At 38.3% G+C, this 17010-nt stretch overlaps 1 protein-coding gene across 1 annotated transcript; it reads right to left on the reverse strand.

Moving 5' to 3' along the window:
- Window positions 1–13074: 13074 nt before the first annotated feature.
- LOC145134548 (mannose/glucose-specific lectin-like) lies at window positions 13075–16777 on the reverse strand. Its single transcript, XM_079069385.1, has 4 exons — window positions 16626–16777; window positions 14173–14490; window positions 13599–14063; window positions 13075–13523 (listed from the first exon to the last, which is right to left on the reverse strand). The coding sequence occupies exons 2-4, from the start codon at window positions 14470–14472 to the stop codon at window positions 13266–13268; spliced, it is 1023 nt and encodes a 340-aa protein (XP_078925511.1). The 5' UTR covers window positions 14473–14490; window positions 16626–16777; the 3' UTR covers window positions 13075–13265.
- Between the last annotated feature and the right edge of the window lie 233 nt (window positions 16778–17010).

Below are 17010 nucleotides of genomic sequence, written 5' to 3' on the forward strand. Positions count from 1 at the left end.
CCTATAGAAGATCAGATAAAACATGAGCATAAATAAGGAAAGCCATAAAAGATATGAATAAATCATGTACCAGTAACCACATCTGGTGTTGTGCAACCCTCATCGATGGTCAGACGAAATGCCTTGCTCTTCACCACAAGTGTCTCAGCCTTGCCCTGGCGACTATCAGTAATCCTCAAGTTGGGTGGTGCAGGTACCACCACTGCCCCTCCTAATAGTCTCGGACAATCGGCATTTTTTGGCCGGTCTGATTGCAATGAAAGAAAATCATAGCCCCACCCCCAGGGGCAGTCCCTACTCAAATGACCTGGCTGACCACAGTTGAAACATCCTGAACACACCGCTCGAAATGCCCCACTGTGTGGCTTGATGCAACGGCAGCGTACTGCGGAACCAACAGAGCCCTCTCACGGAACTTGGCGGTAATCTCCACCACAGTCTTAGTAGTCTGCCAAAGGTCATGGAACTCCCTTGCCAACTGTTACACCTCGATCATTGGTGTAAACTCCCTATGAAACCTCATAAAAATCTCCTCCCATGTCATGACTGCCACTGCCGCAGACCCTATAGCTCGGCCAACTTCATCCCACCAATCATGTACTCGGTCCCACAGCAAGCAGGATGCGAATCCCACCTTTACCCCCTCAGGGAAAAAAGTTGTCCGCTGAGCATTCTCCATGTCAGTGATTTTTCTTCGGATAGTGATGAGGTTCTTAGCCGTAAAGAACTCCGGAGCTCCACACGCCTTGAACTCCCGAAATTAGGAAGTTTGCACTCTAATATTACCCACAACAATCTTGACTCGAAAGGATCTGAGCCACTCATCTATAAGCTCCATAATCCCTTCCTTGATGGTACCAAACATCACATAAGTTGTAACACCCATAAAATTTGAGCCAAATTAAAACATTTTAATTCATTCAAAAACCATTAAGTTCATACATCTCGTTTTCAAAATAGTTTAAACATCAGAGTATCCCCCAGAACCATATCACATAAATCATAAAACATGAGGAGCAGTACGATCACGCCTTCGCCTTGCCACGATCTCCTGAAGTACCTGAAACAATACACTGAAACTGTAATCCCAAAATCTTAGTGAGTTACCCCCAAAATACCAATCACATATAACCATACTCATATCATATCACAATACAGAACAACCATGCACATCGGGTCTACTGTGTGACTGGTCCGCCTGCACCGGGCCTTCAGACCACCTGGTCCACCCTCCGAGTCTAGTAACGTACATCGAGTCTACAGTGTGATTGGTCCGCCAGCACCAGGCCTTCAATCCACCTGGTCCACTCTCTGAGTCTACAGTATGACTGGTCCGCCCGCACCGGGCCTTCAGTCGGCCTGGTCCACTCTCCGAGCCTCGGCACGTCTGGTCCGCCCTCTTGGGGCCTTCAGCCTATCCGGACCGCTCGCTGGGCCTTCGGAATATCCGGTCCGCCCTGGGTATGTTGGCCTACAGCACAAAGCAGGACCCGCGTCAACCCAACCCGCGTCAAACAACCATGTGCACATAAAACAATTAATCTCATAACAATTCGTTAACCAGACAAACAGTCTAACAGATCACATAGCATATCAACATCCTAACTAGGATTCCGACCTAACCAGTCACTAGCATAACATTACCCTATATATCGGGTACCGACCTTAACCAGGTCACTAACATAACACTATCCTAAATACTAGGATGCAGATCTAGCAAAACAATAACAAAACAACCAATACCCGGATTTCCATCCGATAAAAGGGTCGGCCTTGGTGCCGTAGACCCTGTCGATATAGTGAGGATAACTCACCTACAATTACCGACTAAAGAGATATGACCAAGCTGCTCCGGCCACCGATACGAACTTCACCACAGTGCACTACCAAGGAACCAATACCAAAATTACCAAAATACCCTTGAAATTCAAACTGGTCAACTCTTGGTCAAAGTCAAAGACCTCAGTCAAAGTCAACCTTCCTGGTTGATTCTACTCGCCGAGTCGACCCGTCGACTCGTTGAGTTCCTATACTCAGAAACTCCCAAATCACGACTCGACTCGCCGAGTCGCCCCAAGACTCGTCGAGTTCAACGATCTCGGAAATCCTACCCTATCCAACTCACTGAGTCGCCAACCGACTCACTAATCCAAAGCTTTAACCAAAAGAGGTTGGGTTCTGCAACCAGACTCGCCGAGTCCAGAACAGGCTCACCGAGTCCCAAGCAATCTTCAACATACTCGCCGAGTTGTTCGTCTAACTCGTTGTGTCCAAGGCAATCTTCATACAACTCGTCGAGTACACCCATGTGACTCGTCGAGTCTCTCTAGTTCTCAATCCATTCAGAGGCTTTTCGAGCCATGCAGAGGCTCCAATCCATAGATCCACTCTTCTACAGCCTAACCCTCATATAAAGTTCCAAACTTTACGTGAAACCAAGGAGATATAAGCCAAAAACACTCTAGGGCTAGGGCTAACGACTAGGGGGCTTCACCAACAACTCTTAAACAGAAACTTTATGACAATAAGGACCATCACAAGCTTAGATCTGGAGTAGCAACCTCAGATCTAATCTCCAAATCCGAAATGGATCTTAAACAAGCTAAAGAACTCCAAATCAACCAACAAGGATGAACCCAAAAAGGAAATAGCTTAAGATAATGGCTCCTTACCTCTGAGATATGCCCAAGCTGATGTAGATCCCAGATCTACACAAGCCCCTTGATGTTAGCCTCCAATTTTTCAAGCTCCTTCCACCAATTTCCTCTTCCAAGCTCCAATCTCCTCAACAATGAAGTCTCACACGAAATTAGGGTTTTCTGGAACTCTCTGGGGGATTAGGAGGCTGGGAGGAGGACATAATCTCCTTTAAATAGGGTGCAACCCTCGGGATTAGGGTTTTCTCTCTTCAGCACCAACTCGTCGAGTCCAAGCCACCGACTCGGCGAGTTGGCCACTTAAACCGCGATAGAATCCCGCTCCGACTCGGCGAGTAAGCGGACCTACTCGTCGAGTCCCTTTCCTAAATTTACACTTTGCACCCTTCAACTTCTTGCTTCAGAACATGGGATGTTACATAAGTAGCATTCAAGATACCATGAGTAACCTCGGCTACAATGAACTCGCACAGTCTCTCGTCAATCGGTTTTATGCCTGAGCTAGAACCTGAACCAGAACCAGAGCAAGAACCTCCTCTTCGAGTGGTCACCACCATACTCAAACTGAAATACAAATATATAAACAATTAGCATAAACTCGAGGGAACTCACAACATACATGTTTCTTTAGAGACCACACGTCTGTTCTTGTCTCAAGTACAAATCCTGTGCTTCCAGTAGTATGGGCCCAATACTACCTTTCACACCTACATGTACCTTCCTCAAGAGCCTTCCTGATTCCTCTAAGTCACCACACTAGAACTATATACATATCCTATTCTAAACAACATACATATCCTAGACTTTCCTAGGAATCCTCAACTCCCACTTCTCACAAAACCGAGAGCCTCAATCAACACCGCAGTTTTCCTTATGGGTGCAAGTTATACACAAAAAATGGAATCATTTAGACTGTCAAATGATGATTCTATTTGAAGTCCATGACCAAATAAGGAACATGAAATGAGGCTAAATCGATAATTCTAGGGCTATATAATCCTAATTTCATACAACTTTAAAAGCGTACACTTAGCAATTAAATGATCCAATATCAATTATAAGTAATACATAGCATCCAATCCTCCTAGGCTATAAGGCATCAAACAAATCAGGTAATTCTATCATATGATTCCTGGAGTTATCCTTAGCCCTAATCTAGCATGCAATTCATATATCAAGAATACTGATCATAATACGTAGGTATGGGTAATTTGGAACCACTTACTTGAGTTCGACTGATTGCACGCATCACACCCATTTTTCTTAGTAAAAATATTGTTAGAAATTCAATTTCTTTTTCTTTTGAAAAGATTATCATTTCCTCAATTTGAGTTCTGACACACCTGAAAGTGTGCCCGAATCCCTCAAACCAAGACTCTAATACCAACTTGTAACAACCCAAAAACCGTGATAAAAATTTTAATTTAAAAATCATTGGTTTTAGTCACCAAATAGGTCCAAGTCAATAATGGTGTACAATATCCAAAACATCAGAGTAATAGTATCCAAAAAGTGCGGAAATTATGAAGGAGGATGTTGTGCCATCGCGTCGGGCTCGTCCCTTTTGTACCGGAAGTACCTGAAATCATAAACATATATTGTAAACGTAAAGCTTAGTGATTTTTCCCAAAATATCACATACCAAACATATAAACTAGGCCTAGCCCTGAGGTATATACCAACCCAATAATGCGAATATGGGCCCGGCCCTGGGGCCTCGCCCTGGAGTTTATTTCAACCCAATCATACGATAGTGGGCGCCGCACTGGGTTTATTTCAACCCGACCATACGATAATGGACCCCGACCTGGGGTTTATTTCAACCCGAACATGACACAATGGGCCCCGCCTTGGGGTTTATTTCAACCCGATCATACAATAGTGGGCCCCGTCCTCGGGTTTATTTCAACTCAATTATACAAACATATATAACAGTTACATAAAAGCTAGCATTCTACATAACATGATAATGGGACGACATTAGTGCTTTCGACCCATGGATACAGTGAAGAGACTCACCTCACAGACAAACGAAATACCTGAAACAACTCGTTGCTCTGAAAACCAACTCTACCGATCACCTTACAAATAACAGTGACCAAAACTCAGATTACACCTCAATACCCAAAATACCCTTAGTTCGAACTTGGTCAAATTCTGGTCAAAGTCAAAAGTCAACTCAGCTGAGTACGCCCAGTGTACTCAGCTTGTACGCATGGCATACAAGCACATTCACTAAAAGACGGTTCTTTGACCACGTATGCATAACGTACACTAACGTACGCCCAACGTACGCTCCTGCCATATTTTACTTCAATTAAGAGCTTAATACCTTAAGCTCTTTCGTCCAAAATCCAGATCTAGTCCTCAAATGATGTCCTTAATCATAAAGTTTCCAACTTTATGATCTTGCATGGCTGTGAACTACTCAAGAAAAATCCTAACTTCTTAATGTTGGATAAGGTGTCTAAGTCCATAACTATTTCTGGTATGTACTTGACCCGACCTGGCATGGTCCATTTGGGTTGCATGGCATCATGCAATTGGATAGACTAAATGAGAGGAATAACACTTGTGGTTTATTAATATATTATGAGTTCTAATATATTAATAATATTATTTAATTAGTTTTGATCAAGAATTAATCTAGAATTAAGTAAGTGATCAAAAGGAGACTAATTAAATATATGGGTTGATTGTGTAAATCATCCATACTTGTATAGTGGGCTACATGCTCCATGGATTATCTAATTGGGCTAAGGTCCATAGGATGCTCCATGGATGCTCCATGGGAGTTACAAACCCATGGGTCATGGAAATGAAGAGCCATGTTACATTAGGGTTTACATGGTGTAACCCTAATGCAACACACTATATAAAGAACATGCTAGCAACCAAAATCGGCTACACTAGTGAGACAAGAGGGCTAGGCCGATTTCAAGTGTTAGACAATTCTCTCAAAGTCATTCCAAGAGCATCTGGTGTTGTGTGAAACATTTGAGGCATCACACTTGGGATGCTAGGCTCTCAAGGTTTGCAAGGAATCAAATCAACAACAAGGTATGTAATTCTAGCTATCTTTTATGATTAAAGTTCCCCATGTATGCTAGATAGGATTATGAACCTTGGAAAAAGTATTTTGCATGTATTTTTAGAAAAACATAGATCCAAGGTTTTCTAGGGTTGCATGTACACTTAGGAGTGTTAGAATGCTCAAAACCCATCAGTGGTATCAGAGCCTAGGCTTGTTTGTTTGTTACTTGATGCAAAATTGTGGAAAAAACTCGTTTTTATGCATTCTGACGCATGAACTCGCCGAGTCCATAGGGGGACTCGACGAGTCCATGAGTAAACTCATCCTACTCATCGAGTAGGTTCGTGCACTCGACGAGTCGGAGCCCCTGAGTGCAGTTTTTGAAGTTTTGCTTCTGGAAATGGACTAGAAACATTACCCTAAACTGTTTTGGTGTTTTAAAACTTGTTTTAGATGGTGTAATGGTTGTTCTAATCCATTTACAATGGCTAATATCAAAATTACATGATTATATGTGTTCATATGTTCTTGAAATTTTGATATGATTAATTCATGTTCTTATGAGTTCTTCATAGATCATAGGAATTACTTGTTTAATGCTGAATTCATGATCTTTATGTGTTTTAATGGAGTCCATAACTTGTCCTCAAGTTATGGATAACCAAAAGTCTCTTTGTTTTATTTCCATTAAAAGAACACACAAGTTACAAAAATGAAGAGTCTTCATTTTAATAACTCATAAGTTATGAATTGAAAAGGTTTTGTAAAGTTACAAAATTTGCCCTCAAGTTTTTGAACATGTAAATTCATCTTAATAAACTTTAGTTCCAACCCCTAGAATTTTAAAAGTTAAAATTCAACCCTTATACTTTATAATATTATAATTTTTAATAATATATATATATATATATATATATATATATATATATATATATATGTATGTATAAGATCAAGTCGTTTTACTGTTAGTAGGCCTCATTCACGAAGCCGGTCTATAAGGGGGGTATAAGGTTGTTGCCTATAAAATGGCAGCTTAATGGGTGTCCACTCTCACCCACCGCTTATTTGACTGGTGGAGGGTCGTTAGTCGAACGGGTAGGACAATGACTTAAAATTCTCATTAAACGTATAATGATTATTATAAAGTAACTAAATGTTTTATTTATTCCCAATCTTAGTTACTTTAGGAAAATGTGAATAAGGTGCTAACCCATTAAATTACACTTTGCACTTTGATTAAGTCATTAGTGGAGCGTGTGTGGTTAACCAACACACTAACTTGGGCTTAACAAGGTAGGCAAAGGGTGACTTAAGGTTTTTCATAGGTCGATGGAGCGCGTGTGGTTTACCGACACATCGATTAAGTGAAAAACATTAAGGGTACCAAGTAATTTGCATTGTTACTTCACACCTTGTTTTGTGATCCTCGGTATCCCAGTCACAAAACATGAAGGGCACACTCGAGATTGAAACATGCCATTGAAAAAAGTTCAATGAATCTCAAAAGAATCTAGGAGTTTCTAAAAACCAAATAAAACCTAATTATTTATATATTTCGTTTTCCTGGTGGAAATTGGTGAATCGTCATTCACCTACCTTTCAAATATGTTTTAGCTTAGATTACGACATCCCTCTTCTAAGTTATAATATATTGTGATTGGATCCTAGCCTTAATACTACATTTGGGTGTTTTATTAAGGACTATCTTTATATCTAAACTAAACTTGTCTTTTCTTCTTTTCAGATGTCTACCAACAATGTTGCTCCTGGCTCAAACCCTACTGGCTCCTTCTCTCTCATGAACCTTTGTGGGAGAGTCATCTTTGATGGATCCAACTTTACAGATTGGATCAGGAACATCAGGATGGTCACTCGGTATGAGAACAAAGAATATGTTCTTGACAAGGAGCTTAAGGTACCTGAGCCAACTGCTACTCCTGAGGAGTTTGCTGAATATGAGGCACATGAAAGAGATGCTACCAAAGTGGCATGCATCATGATGGCCACTATGACAGCCGAGCTCCAAAAGTCATATGAGGACTACTATCCTTTTAAAATGCACCAGGATTTGATGGACCGCTACCATCAGAGTGCTCGTCAAGAGCGATATAAAATCATCTCCTCCATGATAACAACCCGAATGAAAGATGGTGAACCCATCACTGGCCACATGCAGAAAATGCAGAGGTATGTGGACCGTTTGATGAAGCTGAATGTGAACTTCCCATACATACCACATGAACAAGGAAGAAGTCACCCTTACCATCGTGTTATTATCAATTCCGCATGACATACCACATGAACAAGGAAGAAGTCACCCTCAGCAAACTTCAAGGACTCCTGAAGACCACAGAATCAGGTCTTAACGGTAAGTCGGTTGTTACCACTCCTACTCCTACTCCAAACTGTGCACCTGTCCTGGCAATTGGGAAAGGTAGAGGGAAGAAGAGGAAGAACCCTTCGAAGGGTACCAAGGGTAAGACCCTTGATGGCTCCTCTTCAAGCAGAACCAAGAAAGGTTTCGTCACTCCTTCTGCTGACCCAAAAGAGGCTGAATGCTTCTATTGCCATGAAAAGGCACACTGGAAGCGGAACTGCCCGAAGTACCAGCAAGATTTGAAGGATGGGAAAGTGAAACCCAACCCTGCAGGTATTTACACTATATTTTCTAATAACTCACCCTATTCTAACTCTTGGGTCCTTGATACCGGCTGTGGTATTCATATTTGTTCTGATTTGCAGGGACTAAGAAGAAGTGAGAATGTGGAGCATTGAAAGATAAACTTGATCATGGGGAATAGGAAAGTTTCACCTGTCACCAAGATTGGAGTTTATACTTTGTTGCTAAGTAGTGGGTTTACTTTAGATTTGAATAAATGTTGTTATTCGCCTGAAATGGCAAGAAATGTTATTTCCTTTCATGCTTTATACAAACAAGGTTTTACCTTTTCTTTTGATAATGAAGTTGGTGGAATAAGTGCTTTCTTTAAAAATGTGTTTTATTTTAAAGCATTACCTTGTGATGGTGTGTATGAAGTTGTGTCTGTTGTGGATAATTTAGGAAATAATGTGTTGTGTATTGATTCTACTAATGATAATAACTTGGATAAAGCATCATTATGGCATTGTCGTCTTGGACATGTAAGCAAGAAACGCATAGGCCAACTCCAAAAGGATGGAGTCTTGGAGTCATTTGACCTAAAGTTAGATGATCGTTGTGATCATGCTTACTTGGAAAAATGACAAAGTCACCCTTCACAGGTTCGTGTGCTAGGGGTGAAGGTTTGTTGGATCTAGTGCACACAGATGTGTGTGGACCCTTCAAAACTGCCACAAGGGATGCTAATCGTTATTATGTGACTTTTTCAGATGATTATAGTAGATATGGATATGTCTACTTAATCAAGCATAAGTCAGAGACTTTCGATAGGTTTAAAGAGTTTAAACAGGAAGTAGAGAATCAAGTGGTGAAGGAACCTCAAACCCTAGAAGTCAACTTGAGGAGGAAACTTCTATTGTTCAAATTGACAAGTCTGTACCTCTGAGGCGTTCCACAGGGGTTAGGAATGCAACTGAGCACTACTATGGTTTCCATATTACTACGGAAGGTGAGACACTTATCAGTGATGAGACACTGGTAAGTCTGGATGAACCTAACAGCTATGCGGAAGCCATGGCAGGCCCTGAGGCTGCTAAATGGAAAGAGGCAATGGACAACAAGATACAATCCATGTATGACAATCAGGTCTGGGACTTGGTTGACAATGTACCAGGTCGCAAGACAGTTGGGTGCAAATGGATCTTCAAGAACAAGACCGACATGGATGGTAATGTACACACTTATAAGGCACGACTGGTTGCAAAGGGCTTTTCTCAAACTTCAGGAGTTGATTATGATGAGACCTTTTCACTAGTAGCCAAGATTAATTCTATTAGGGTATTGTTAGCCATTGTTGCAATTCATGAATATGAAATATGGCAAATGGATGTCAAAACCACTTTCCTCAATGGAAAGTTGGCTGAGGATGTTTACATGAATCAGCCAAAGGGTTTTGTCAGCACAGAGTACCCTAATAAAGTGTGTAAGCTTGAGAAATCCATTTATGGATTAAAGCAAGCACCTCGCAGATGGAATCTTTGTTTCGATGAGAATGTCAAAGAGTTTGTCTTTTCTAGGAGTGAAGATGAATCTTGTGTATATGTCAAGGCTAGTAGGAGTATAGTTAGTTTTTTGGTACTGTATGTGGATGACATACTACTCATAGGAAATGACATCCTAACCTTGCAGGAAGTGAAGTCCTGACTTGGGAAGTGTTTTTCTATGAAGGACCTTGGAGAAGCTGCCTATATCCTAGGGATAAGGATTCTGAGAGACCAGAGTAAAAGACTAACTGTACTTAGTCAGAGTACATACTTGGAGAAGGTGCTGGAAAGGTTCAGCATGCAAGATTCCAAGAAAGGAGAGTTACCCCTCCAGAGTAATGCTAGATTAAGTAAGACTCAGAGCCCGAGTACCGAGGTTGAGATAGCAGAAATGAGTCGAGTACCTTATGCTTCTGCAGTAGGCTCGATCATGTATGCTATGGCCTGCACTCGTCCTGATGTAGCCTTTGCTTTAAGCATGGTTAGCAGGTATCAGGGGAACCCTGGTAAGGCTCACTGGACTGCGGTAAAGAACATTCTCAAGTACCTGCGGAGGACTAAAGATTGGGTCCTTACCCTTGGTCGGAGTGATGACTTGAGAGTTGTAGGGTATAGTGATGATAGCTTCCAGACTGATAGGGATAATTTCCGCTCTCAGTCGGGCTGGGTCTATACCTTAAACGGAGGAGCAATCTCTTGGAAAAGTTCCAAGCAGGAGACAGTAGCTGATTCAACTTGCGAATCAGAGTATATAGCGGCAAGCGAGGCAGCAAAGGAGGCTATATGGCTAAAGAACTTCATTGGAGACCTTGGAGTTGTACCAGCTATAAAGGAGCCTATAGATATTTTCTGTGATAGTGAAAGCGCAGTTGCCTTAGAAAAGGAACCAAGGGATCACAGGAAATCCATACACATTGACAGAAAATACCATTTCATCAGACATCGTATAGAAGAAGGACTCCTCGTGGCAAAGAGGGTATCATCGGATGAGAACCCGACAGATCCCCTCACGAAGGGACTGGGTAGGGTTAAGCATCTCCAACACGCAAGGAGCATAGGGCTGAAGGATGATATTAGTTTTAGTAGTTAGATAATTTTCGAAATTTGTAAAATGTAAATTGACATTTGATGATGAATAAAAGGTGTGTTTTATTTATAAGTAAAGTGTTGCTATCTTTTGTCAATCGTTTACTATTATTTCATTTGCATGTTTTGACTTTCAGAATATTTATGTTGTGTTTTACATATTATTCAAATTATCCACAGTCGGTCATATGTTGGAAGTAGATATGAATTAAGACTGTCATGAGTTGGTTGTAGAGGTCTAAGATGTTAGACATGGCCTCAACACTCATGAGTGCTCATAAGTTCTGAGTATTGGATTCAACCCACGCTCGCTGGTATCACTTCATGGAATTTATCTCGAGTGATCGCGAGACGGTAATATCATATAAGTCTTCAAACCTAGAGATATGTCTTGTTGTCTATGAGTTGGTTATGCATTGATCGTGCGAAAACGCATTGGTAACTCGATGTTATAAAAAGTGCGTTTGTGTGTGATTTAGCAAGTAGTAGAACAAGCATATGAGTCGAAGTTTATATGTTCCTTCTTGGATTAGAAGCGATATCTGGGCCCCTCGATGATTTTGTTTTGACCTATGTACCGGGCCCGGTTAGAACTAAGTTGATGTGTTCAATTAAGTTCTACATCAAACAAATCAGAAATCGGGAAACAAACTGCTAGAAAAAAGTAAGACATTGTTCCATGTATTTGTCCGGCTGATATCTAGAACAGAGGATTATATGATCACTTATCTGAAATGGCGTATCATCATCTTCTCAGTTCCGAGAGACCTTGAACAGAGCTACGATTGTTGATCGGTTCCTGAAGTCATACTTGCAGTTATAGTTATTAGACTTATCCAAGTGGGAGACTGTTGGATAAGGTGTCTAAGTCCATAACTATTTCTGGTATGTACTTGACCCGACCTGGCATGGTCCATTTGGGTTGCATGGCATCATGCAATTGGATAGACTAAATGAGAGGAATAACACTTGTGGTTTATTAATATATTATAAGTTCTAATATATTAATAATATTATTTAATTAGTTTTGATCAAGAATTAATCTAGAATTAAGTAAGTGATCAAAAGGAGACTAATTAAATATATGGGTTGATTGTGTAAATCATCCATACTTGTATAGTGGGCTAGATGCTCCATGGATTATCTAATTGGGCTAAGGTCCATAGGATGCTCCATGGATGCTCCATGGGAGTTACAAACCCATGGGTCATGGAAATGAAGAGCCATGTTACATTAGGGTTTACATGGTGTAACCCTAATGCAACACACTATATAAAGAACATGCTAGCAACCAAAATCGGCTACACTAGTGAGACAAGAGGGCTAGGCCGATTTCAAGTGTTAGACAATTCTCTCAAAGTCATTCCAAGAGCATCTGGTGTTGTGTGAAACATTTGAGGCATCACACTTGGGATGCTAGGCTCTCAAGGTTTGCAAGGAATCAAATCAACAACAAGGTATGTAATTCTAGCTATCTTTTATGATTAAAGTTCCCCATGTATGCTAGATAGGATTATGAACCTTGGAAAAAGTATTTTGCATGTATTTTTAGACAAACATAGATCCAAGGTTTTCTAGGGTTGCATGTACACTTAGGAGTGTTAGAATGCTCAAAACCCATCACTTAACTCATTAAGACATCCTAGTCCATACATGGAGGAAAACTAAGGACCAAGATTACATTTTTAGGATTCTAAAAACTCCAAAACGTCTGAACGGACAACTCAAATGAGTTAGAGTAACCCATACTCAAATACATCAAGCTTATGGGACCAACATGAACACAATCCATGGCTAATCAAGATCTAAGCAAAACTTCATCAAGATTAGAGCTTTTACCTCCAAGTTGTGCAAAATGATGATGTGTCTTTGGATCCATTATTCTTCAAGCTTCCAAGATGATTACCTTTCCTTCTTCTTCCTCTAAGAACACGAAAACACACACTAATGGCTCAAGAATGCTCTCAAAATGGATTAGGGTTTGGTCCAAGCCACGTACACCCAACGTACGAGAAGTACGCCCAGCGTACGTGATGAAACACGTTTCCTCTAAAATACTACAAGGGACCAATTTGCAATAAAATTTATCTACCAAGGGCATAAATGGAAATCCTGAATATCAAGATGTTACAACAAATCTAATAGAAAAAATGGTTTAAAATAGAACGATGTAATCATGAAAATTAATAATATGGTGCAAGTAGTGAAGTACATTGTAGATATCACAAGTTACACCAACAACTAAATCAACTTGTGCATGACAGGGATAATGTGTAAGTGTAAGGATCCCCACATGTGATAGCACGCAAAGCTTTTTATTCCGCCATACCCTTAGCTTAAGAGGGTTAGTTATTGATAGTAGGCTTTAGGTATACACCGATGCCATCAATATAATAGCCCGCAAGACCATAAAATCCAGCAAATGATTCTTTCTCCCATGGTACGTTGAAAGGTATCCCTCTAACATTACCATAAGGTCCATGGGTTTGTTTGTTTGTGATGAATGTGAGTGACGATATTATCGTATAGCCAGCATAAGTTCCCCTTGAGATGCCAATCGTTCCACTGATAGCAATAATTTCCTCGTCGGGAGCAAATGTAACCTAAAGCGAAATGGAAAAATAAATAGTAACTAATATAATAAAAGTGATTATAGATTCATTGAGTCAAGTTTGCACCTCAGAGACTCTGTCTCCACCGTTCCAGCCACCAGCCTTGTTAGAAGTTTTCTCTACGCCCTTAAATTTGGTAGTGAACATGAGGGAGTATATGAGATCACCATGATCAATGGTTATCTTCTTTAGATGATGATTTCTCTCAAGTTGAAAAGACCACTTGTTTTGGGGACCTCCAGGAGATTTTGTTCCCCAAATCCCAACCCGTGCAATTTTGTCAGATGAAGCCGTGATGTAGACACCGATTGCATCAATATAGTAGCCTGCAAGGCCATAAAATCCACCAAAACTCCCTTTTACCCATGGTACAGTGAAAAGAGTATGTGTTTTTTGACCAAAAGGTCCATGAGTCTTCTTGTTCGTAACAAAAGACAGTGACGAAATTATTGTGTAACCAGCATATTCCCCAGTCGATACCCCAACTGTTCCATCAATGCCTGTTATTTCCTCGTCATCTTCAAAAACAACCTGGCCAAGCAAATGGATAAGTTTAACTATTACCAAGTTCAATAATATAAACACAGGAGAAAACAATTATCTTTGTATGTGTCGGGTTGTGTAGAAGGTAGAAGTTTACCTTAGATACTCTATCGCCACCATTCCAACCACCAGCCTTGTGTGAAGTGTACTGAACACCCTTTGATTCAGTAGTAAACTCAAGAGAGTATATTAGATCACCATGATCAATAGTTATGTACTTCAGTTTATGATCTTTTTCAATTAAGAAAGCCCAACGATTTTGGGGACCTTCATTAGATTTAGTTCCCCATAATCCAACCTGAGAAACTCCGAGAGAAGCCATACAAAACGGAACATACAAAATTACAGCTAGTATTATCCTCTTGAGTGGCATCTTTAGGTATTGTTCTTTTTCCATTATAAAGTAACACAAGATCTGCCAATTAAAAGTGAAATCAATTAAATTAAGAGCAAGAGCTTCTAGTATCCATGAACTTATATTTTTGTCAAAGGAGGCATGCATGCACATATAGAATCACTATTATGTCACATATGATTTATTTGGTTGTTCAAGTTATTACGTACATTCATATTATAAAGGTTAATGGATTAATGATTCTGGGTGTGTATTTGATTTTGATAGTTAATAATCAATCGTAAGAAAGTGTCTTAAAAAGTATATAATTTGAATGTGTTTGGCAGTACATTATCATTTTTTTGAATAAATATATAAACAAATGACTTTAAAGCACATTATTGAGTCATACGTGGTGATATACATTAAAACAAAAAGTTAGATTAAAAATTTTAGAGTGCTTCTCCAAGAAAAACTTTAATTTTTTTTTGAAATGTGAAGAAAAACAAGTTACTTTTATTACAATAGTATGTTTATGAATAACTTATAATAAAATATATCATCTAATTTCAATAAAGAAGTTTATTAGTAAAATATTAACCATAAAAATACAAGGTGAAAAATCTATAGGATAATGTAAATAAATAAATAAATAAAACAGATACCGGTGAGTAAATAATTTATATACCCTTGAGAAATTAAATATCCTCCGATAAATTTCTCCTACAACTCAAAATAACTGCAAATTGTAACAATATACTATGATGAGCCAACCAAGAATAACGAAAAACTTTTAACTGAGACATCAGACATATTTGGCGATCTTCAATATGCTTTTGCACCCTTGAAATTACCAACCAAGCAATCTTAAACTCCAGCTCCTTTAAAACAATTCTTGTACTTAGAAACTGCCCCCTTCGATTCATTGGAACTTAAGCCTATACTTTTAATTACCAACCAAGTAGTATATTCATCTACTTTGATCCCTTTTAAATTTGTATTTGAACCCTCTAATGATTACATTTTTTTCATTAAACAACTATAATAATTACATAAAAATTACTTTTTATCAATAATTACTAAGTATATTATACAATGATGATTTATTTATTTATTTATTTATTTATTTATTTTATAATTATTACTATAATTATTAAGTATTTTACATAAGTATATTACTATAATTATTAAGTAGTTATGAAATGGTGATGAAGATTTATTTATTTATTTATTTTATAAATCATAAACCATTTTCTATATAATATTATAATAAAAGTAAGGATTGATTAAGTTCAAATCTACAAAATAAAATATGTTAAATAAAACAGTTTTGTATATTCTTTATATTATTTATATGCAATTAAAGTAAAACAATTTTATTTTTTTCCGTAGTACGTTTATGAATAAAACTTGTAGTTAACAAATAGATAGACGAGTAAATTAAAATGGATTAAAAGGTTGGAAAATAAAGAATAAATGGATGAAAAAAATCTGGACAGTCAAACGATATGGTCAAAAAGTCAAAATAATTTAAATTTTGAACATTAAGATGTGTTTGGGATTATTTTTTAACCTCAAAAGTCATTTTTGTAAAAATTGTTTTTGACTTTAATTTTTGAGGAGAGAAAAACCAAAATTGTTTTTAAAAAGTTATTACTTTAGTATTTCTTGACTTTTAAATGTAATTTTCCTTTTAAATGTCTAAAAGTTACAAAAAGATAATATTTATTTACTTTTGAAAAACCATCATTTTCTTCTTGGCAAAAAAAAATAACTTTTTGAATTTTTTGACTTTTAATTGTCAAATCACTTTTTTAGTCATTTGAAAAACAATCTCAAACACCTTCTAAATCACAAACTCATTATCTAACTCTTTGATTTCATTACATATGCTATAAGGTATACAAACATTGTTACATGACATTTTACCATAAACATTACAGTGAGTATGATAGGATGTATATAACAAAACTGAAATAGGCACAAATCTTAGAAAGAAATATAATATATTCAGTTGACGTATATGTACATTCATTTGATAGATTAAGAAATCATTATTGGTCAATAATACAAAAAATGCTTGTTACACTATCATATCGATAATAAACAAAAACTGAAATAACATAAGGAAGGCTTAACTTTAATCATATATGCACACATAATAAAAGCCGTTCAAAAGAAAAAAAAAATAAATGCACCCAGAATAAAAATCTCACCTGTCAATCCGAGGAAGCTCTGAACCCAACTTTCCCTCCACTGGATACTGGTTGTTGCAACTAATATTGCATGTTTTTCAGATATATGTTATGTATAGGTCAACCGGTAAAGGGAAGTCAACATGTAAATTATAATATATCATCATAACAACAACATGTGGTGGTGTATATGACACTTGTACATATGAAACCAATAATTGATGATCTAGAACATATAGGAAGGAATTGGAGGGTGGCTCCGTCACATTTTACGTGCTATTTGCGTCATTTTGTTTTTCCTCGTGCGCCTTTTCTTTTTTGGCCACTTTTTTTCAATTGTTAAATGTGCGATGAAATTCAAGTTATATTGTCTGAAGCTTACTGTCATTTTAAGCATTTCCTTTAC

This window comes from Lactuca virosa, chromosome 8, assembly GCF_052849685.1.
Source record: "Lactuca virosa cultivar CGN04683 chromosome 8, Lactuca_virosa_CGN04683_v6, whole genome shotgun sequence".
Taxonomy (NCBI): Eukaryota; Viridiplantae; Streptophyta; class Magnoliopsida; order Asterales; family Asteraceae; genus Lactuca; species Lactuca virosa.